The sequence below is a fragment of the Artemia sp. Qi Xiang Cuo genome, unplaced genomic scaffold, assembly GCF_049724085.1.
Source record: "Artemia sp. Qi Xiang Cuo unplaced genomic scaffold, ASM4972408v1 HiC_scaffold_200, whole genome shotgun sequence".
Lineage (NCBI taxonomy): Eukaryota > Metazoa > Arthropoda > Branchiopoda > Anostraca > Artemiidae > Artemia > Artemia sp. Qi Xiang Cuo.
Window position 1 is genome coordinate 4,991 of NW_028297609.1, and position 7,911 is coordinate 12,901.

At 37.6% G+C, this 7,911-nt stretch overlaps 1 protein-coding gene across 1 annotated transcript; it reads right to left on the reverse strand.

Annotated features, from left to right (window-relative positions):
* Positions 1–1,836: 1,836 nt before the first annotated feature.
* Positions 1,837–7,702, reverse strand: LOC148938862 (zinc finger protein 862-like; the record flags this gene model as incomplete). The annotated part of the gene is made up of 2 exons (XM_089107486.1): positions 1,837–4,287; positions 7,454–7,702. Coding segments are annotated over 2 exons (2,700 nt in total), but the record flags the coding sequence as incomplete, so codon positions are not given.
* Positions 7,703–7,911: the final 209 nt, after the last annotated feature.

Consider the following 7,911-nt stretch of genomic DNA (forward strand, 5'->3'; position numbering starts at 1 on the left):
ATAATCATTTCTATTGGAAATGAATTTCAGCCCCCCCCCCTCCCTAAAAATTCCAAGTAAGTGTATTTTTTTATAAACTAGGGGGGAGGGGGGGTGGAGGCCAATTTTTTTTCTGTTTTTAATGGAAGAAAAACTTGAAATTTACCCCCACCCCGTCTAATGTAGAAATACATGGTAAATATCTACAAAATCATTTTATTGAGTTAGGAATAAAGTGAATACACCATTCGATGCCTTTTTTAAGCTGATTACGAATATAATAAGCATTTCTATCAGAAATTCATTTCAGATAGAAATGATTAGGCCTATTATATTCATAATCAGCATAAAAAAAAGTATCAAAGGTGTATTCACTTTATTCCTAACTCAATAATATGATTTGGTAGAAATTTACCCAAAGAACTAGGTGATTACTATTTATTTCTAATAGAATGACTAGTTTTCAGCCAGCCAAAGGGCTGGCTGTTGTTTCTATGCCTCTACTCCTAATTAAAAATGGCTCCTGGACAGTGTCGCCACCAGCTCAAAAATAAAATCCCGATTTTTCTTCAAAAAAAATCCCGAAATTTCAAAAAAAATCCCGGAACACGGTTTTTAGGTTATACAACATAGGGCTGCACGGTGATGACGTAAAAAGCAAGGCGCGAAATTCGAAGTACCGTGAAACGTGGTTTCTAGTTGTAACTAACAATTGATTGTCAATATTCCTAGTATTATTTCGACGTTAAAATGTTCTGGTGGATTAGTAGGATCTACGACAATTTTTTTAGGCAAAACCATTTCGCCAAAGTTCCTTAAAAAGGGCTAACGACCGTAGGGTCGTAGGGTCGACCGTAGGGTCGTAACGACCGTAGGGTCGGCTACCGACCGTAGGTTCTTAAGGGCTTTCCGCCCTTTGGGTCTTAACGACCGTAGGGTCGTAAGGAAGAGAATACCCTTCTTTAAAAAAATTAATCTAAAAGTCAAACCAATTTTTTCTTACGGAAATAAAGGGCTAAGTTGAAACTTAAAGCGACAGAAATTATTGCTTCACAATTTGTGCAAGATAAAACTGCAAAACTAGCTCAAACAAACTGACTACGAATAAACTGGTATTTTTAATATATATTAGGATTTTGAAAAACTAGGGCTTTACTAAAAACACAAAATCAACCTTCCAAAAATTGGAATGTGCTCACAGAAGCAAAAAAATCCATCAGTTGCCAGTCGGAAATAAAGGACTAATTGAGCAGGCTCTCAAAATTCTTTCACAAATCAGGAAGTCTACAAATCAGATAAGATAAGATAAATAGATAGATAGCTAAGATTTATTCATAATCAATTAATCATACAAGAAAATACATTGTGCTAATCCCCCAAAGGCTCCTAGGCCTGTCATAGAGGGGGAATACATACCATTTAAATCAAACACTAAATAAATATAAAAACAATAAAATAGGCCGACATGGAATAATCCAATCAATACGGTAGGTCGTAAGGGTTTACTACCTTAAAGGTCTTAAAAAGGGCTTAAAAAAAAATAAAAAAAATACGGAACCCATTGCCACCGCAAGAATGGTTTTCCTGTGGACGGAGGACGCCCATTCTACGGGAGAGAAAATAGTTTTTTTTTTTTGTGTTAAAAAATTTTAAAGTTGTAGGAGTAAGCCTTTTGGAAGACCACCTTTGGCTGGTAATTTATAATAAAGAAGTTAGGTGACGCTTAAAGTATTTGATTTTAAAATATTTTTTATAAAAAATTTTAAGTCACTGAGAGGAGATGATGTGGGATTAAAAAAAAAAAAAAAAAAAAAAAAATGCACATCCAGCGGTTAATACCAGATTCACAAAAAAGGACTAATTTTTTTGGGAATTTTTACACATTATGGCCTTAGCCAGAAGAGACACCCGAACTGTCCATTTCTTTGCATCAGGTATGAACCGGTGGACGTGCCTGAGGGCACTCAGCATCTCGCTGTCTAATCTGTTCCGGAGCGGGCTCTTAATAAGCTTGAGAAGGGAAAACTGCCTTTCAGCGCCGGCACTACTGTGTGGCAGGCTCATCATGGTAAACATAAATGAAGGTAAGACTTTGAACATCTTATTTTTACCTGCATCTTTACAACTGTCCACAAAGGACCAAAACGCTACAGGACCTTCTTTACCTTTCACTTCAAAGATCTCATCCACAAATGGCAGTCTTCTCCACTTTGAGTTAAGCTCCTCGACGTCAACAGAGTATGTTGCACAAAACCTACTGTACAGCGGTGCTATAGAGGAGATCTGGCCCGAAAGAGCGATTGAAGGGTCAATACATTCTAACTGTTTCAAAAGAGGATCCCTATGGTTAATCCTTTTTTGAATCTGCTTCACAAGAATCTGGTAGAACTTGACACACTTGACTTGAATGTCATTCACCTGATGAGAGGATAAACGCAAGTTTTCCGACTTGACTAGAACATCAAATTTGGCACCGAAGTAAATCTCATTAAAAGGTCTCAGGTTATGAGGGTTGAAGACGTCAACTTCAATGGGATCTTTATTTCGCAGAGAATTTTCTTTCATGAAGTTTCTCAGAATTTCTCCCAGAGTATCTCTCACAGATTTCAAAATCAGGTGAATCCTAACATCTTCACTCTGGTACTGTAAATTCAGCCTATTCACCACAGGCAAAATGTACCCGAGAAACATATAATAGAGCTGCAACTCATGGCTTTGTAGCCCCTTCAATATTGCGTTGGCTGCTGGTATTTCTGTCAGCATCATCGACTGAAAGTACAAGGTTAATGCAGGCCACTGTTCCAATAATCTCTGCACCACCTGCTCCATGGCCAACCATCTTGTTTTACTTGGATAAAGTACGGCATGTTCGGCAATATTCAAAAAGGCCTGGCATTCCTTAAACTGTTCTTTGCGTTTTGGTGAAAAGGCGACAAAGTTGTATATGTCATGACTAAATTGGATTACTGACGAATCCAGTGCCTCACAAGCAGCAGCAGAGCACAGGGCAAAAGAATGACAGATGCAGCCATGTACCACTAGCCATGGTAGCTCTTGTTTCAAGAGGGTAGCCAATCCATTGTTTTTGCCTAACATAACACTAGCATTGTCAGAAGCAAAACCAATAATATGTGCTACAGGGATGCCCCTAGTGACAAACTCCTTAACGATTAATGCATTTAGCCCAGCCGCAGATGCATCTTTTACTTTTGGCATTGCTAAAAATTCTTCGACAACTTTAAGATCGTTTTCGACCTTCTTGGCATAACGCACTAGAATCACTAAAAACTTCGTACACGAAACATCGGTAGATTCATCAACGATTATCGAAAATTTGCATCCTTTCAGATCAGTAGCAAGTTCCTCTTCCCCTTCTTTCGCAATCACGTGTTTGATCATTTCTGAAGATTTAGTCCGGGCGCAAGCAAGACCACTAACAGTCGGCGAGTCTTTTATGTAGTTTTTTAAAACGTCAGGCAACTGATCCATTTTAGAAACCGGAAGGTTCTCTTTCACAATAAACGCACACAAGCCCAGTTCAAGGCCTAAAATACTGTCTCTTAGTTTGGCTCGCTCCTGGAGCTCTTTGGAAGCACATGATAAAGCCGATACTTGATTCATTTTAGCTTTGACAGCGTTAACATGAAATGGTCTGGACGCATGCCGTCTCATAGCAGACTTATTCCCTTTGAGTGGTTTTGAGCAATAGCTACAGTAAGCCTTTGATGGCTCTTTTTCATCCGCCTTAAGCCAGCCCTTAAATTCTGGCAAATGGAGCCACTTGCTGGTGAACTTATCTACATAATTTTTCTTGCCTTTGCTTTTCTGGACTGCACGTTTTTCTCTTCTCTTCCCAATCTCTTTGGAAGATGACGCAGTTTTGGTTTTCACTGAATCCTTTCTAAGATTTCTGTTCTTCTCATTCAAAGAATGCCGCCCATTTTCAGCATTATCAGACTCCGACGGCGACACAGGATTTGGATCAAATTCTGACCCCTCGTCACTATTGCTAAGGTCTTCGGTTAGATCTTCAGAAGAATGTTCGTCCTCTGAATCTTCAGAGGAGGAGTATTCATTATCGAAGTCGGACTGTCGATGTGGGCGTACGGTAGTAAACACTTCGTTTTCAAAATGTGACGAATCCGCGTCGGCAGAACAGCCAGCGTCGGGCTCTTGATGTGGATGTTTCGTAAGTAATATTTCCTTTTCAAGATCTGACGAACCTGTGGTGGCAGCTAATCCTGACTCTCCATGGGTAGTCTCAGGACTCTTCCGCTTTTTCGCAAACAAGAGACGAATGTCCTTCATCTGTAAAAGAGCAGACTTAAGCATGGGCGTAGGCAGAATTTTGGAAGGGGGGGGCAAAACCAGAACGAAATCTCTGAAAATTCGTCTTCAAAGCATGCCCGTCGTTTCGGTTTTCGATAAAGGACATAGAAACGTAAAAAAGATACATATAATGCTCTATGGGACCCTAGAAAACACTATTTCCCATCAAAACCCGAAATTCGTAGCGTTTTTCAAAAGTTTGTTATTTACGAATTTACTATTTGGTCCGTGGGCTTGCAGCGTCCCTCTGGTGTTGCGACGAAATAATCTTTGGCTGATTTTTCCTCAGTTGCCGATGAAAGGCTACAGAAGAAGCTAACGAAAAACTATAAGGGAATGCAGGAAGAGAGACTGCATTTTCTGTTTTCTTCCTTCATTTTAAATCAACCAGGGTAAGAAGTCACATCAACGATTTTCAAATTTTTTGCGGCCGTGGTCTCGGATAGCACTGTGTAGGAATTATGACGTCTGGCCTCAAAATCTTGAAAATCCCTAAACGTGTTAAAAAAAGGCTTGGTGGATATGAATTGAGATTTTTAACCATGAATGAAGGTATTATCATTATTTTTGCGTTCCTATGTCCTTTAAATTGAAAATAAATATTTTTTCTTAATATTTTTAAATATTTATACTAATATATATTATATTTTAATATATATTTTATATATATTAATTATTTTTAAATATTTATAAATTTCTTGGCCACTCGAGTACCTAGTCTTTAGCATTCTGACTATTCTAACCCCCCCCCCTGCCTACGCCCATGGACTTAAGTATTTACAGATCTACCAATTATTGTCAATGCTTAGCTGATTCACTAGCTGTCTCTTGTCCAAAATCTTCCACCGGTCATACTGTATAAGTCAGAGGAATATTATATGATCTTTTTTCTTTCTAACAAATACTTTCTAGATACTGGAATTTCTGTTTCATTCAGACCCACCTAGGCCAAGGTTAAATGTAGAAATAAAGCCTTATAAGATTTTTGGCTGCAAAGTCTTATTCCTTCAATGCATGATCACAAATATAGTCAGGCTAGAGAAACATAGTCAGAATGCTAAAGACTAGGTACTCGAGTGGCCAAGAAATTCCTATCTATCTGCTGCCACCAAAAAAAGTTGATGGGCTAACATTCTCCTCTACTTAATTTTTACTTCTCTAAGCCTATCAAGCACAAAATCACTTTCCAGAAACTTTGTGTGGCCAATTTAAACTTTTCTGACTCAAATTAAAGGACATATCGCAGTACTTTCGGCTTTTCTACTACTTTTGGATCTGTAGGGATCCTTGCATTTCCCTGAAACCTCGATTTTTGCTGCTTTTGTGTAAAGTCAAATTTTGAATCCAGCGATTTTGACGTTTGAGCTATCGTGATTTCGAGTTCGCAGAATCGCAACCTAATAGGGTTTTTCTGTATTGGAGAACAGAAACTTCTCCAGAAAGAAAGAGCACTGCATATGCATCATAATTCATGATTAGAAGTATAATATACTGCAGACCCCCTAAATCATAAAATCTAATGCTAGTCTATTTATATGGACATTTTATAGAAAGAAATTTAAAAGATTCTCAAAAGTTCTGACTAAAGATTTTTCTTGTTACCTCCTCTCTACCTAAAAAACTTATCCTTGAAATTAAAAAAAGAGGTCATCTTACAATATGTCTGGAAATGGGTGGTGGGAGGTAGAAAAGTCCACACAAATTCATGTTACCAGAATGCTTTTCTAAAATTATTCCAACCATCTTCCACATTGTCAACTTTTAAACTCTCAAGTTTGGTATTCAACTGTTCCTGGAAAGCTTGTTTCAAATTCTCATCCTGGAGTCTACCAACATCATAACTTCCTGGGAGGTAGTTACCCTTCCGAGACTTCAGCTTTAGATTAACCCTAGACACTACTAGATGGTGGTCTTTACTTTTCACATCAATAACAGCACTCCTATATACCCTAGTATCTTGTATTGATCCTGCCAGTCGGTAATTTAAAAAAAAAAAAAAAAAAAAAAAAAAAAAAAAAAAAAATGAGTTGGTTGAAGAAAATTATGCCAACAACCCCCACCCCATTATGTATACAACCCCAATGGACATTGTGGCTTGATGAAATGCTTCCAATTACTTGATTTTACTTCAAGTCAGGAAATGGAAAATGGGGCTAGGTCAGGAAAAGGAAATTTTAAGTAGACTAAAGATAGGCTTTGTAAAGATAGACTAGTCTAGGCCTAGTAATAGCAAAACATATTTTTAGCTCTAATATTTATTAAAGGGGAGAAATCAGATAAAGAAAAAAAGGAAATATACCATTAGATTTTCTATTTCCTTGTCTATTCCCCCACAAAGCCAGATACACCTTTAGGCTTAACAAAACAGTTTGATTTTTCTTTAAACTAGCTTTATTTGGTAATACACATCAGCTGCTGATGAAGAACTGGGTATATTATCCAAGCACCCCTGGTGTTTGGATAATCACTAACTTTGGACAAACAAACGAGCATAATTTGATTCAAATAGAGCCTACATTTCCAAGCAAGCTCTTAGTCTTGCATATGTATAGATTGAGATTACCTTGTTGGGATTAGCTCAATGTGATCTCAGAAACTTTTTTATACTGAAAATTAAGCTTAAAGAAAAGTTAGCAAACCCTAGTAGCCTATTTTTCTTTACAGCACATGTCTGGGATTGAATCTATTTATGTTTGAGTGGCTTTGTATCCTACAAGGCCTATAGGATCATGTGTTTAAGATTGGTCAGTATTTTCTTGAATTTGCCTAAGCTATGCTTAAACTAAATTGTGTATTTGCCATTAGACTCTACTATTAACTATCAATGCATTCAAAACATTCAGCAATCCATATGGCTAAAATAATCAGCCTAATCAAATAGCCTAGGCTAGCCTACTTGTTCAAGAAAATTAGGAGAAACCTAATAAGTTAGGCCTATGCATGGTAACCTAACAAAGATCAATTTTATAGGTGGTATAATACAATAGTTCAGTAGTTAACAAAATAAAGTTAAGCTTCTTGGGAATAGCACCATCAGCGAGGGGAAAAACTCTACTTTGAGATTCAGATCCCTGTTTAAACTATTTAAACTTATTCCACTTATATATATACAGAATAAGTAGAATGCCGTACGCTTTTTACTTACCTTTTCTGAGTTTAACTTTGCCCGAGGCATTGCACGGGGCACTGACCTGAGAGATTTAAGTCTCCTCTTGACGGTGGCGTCAGTTGAGACTACTTTCAATACTTCCTGCAAGGTTAAAGCACGTTTAAAATTCGAATTCGCCGCTCGACTCCAATTTTCAAAAGTTAAATCCGGAACGAAAAAATTGTTTCTACAGTGTAATAGCGCAAATCCAGAGGGAACTAGCAAAAACAGAGAATATTCGTGATACTGTACAGAAAAAAAAGTAGACTATCAGCCAAAATCGTTGAAAATCTCTTTTTAATAAAAAATCCCGGTTTTTAGCAAAAATCCCGGTTTTTAGCAAAAAATCCCGGTTTTATTAAAGAAATCCCGAAAGTCCCGGACACAAAAAAAATCCCGGACCGCAAAAAAAAATCCCGGAAAACCGGGATTAATCCCGGACGGTGGCAACGCTG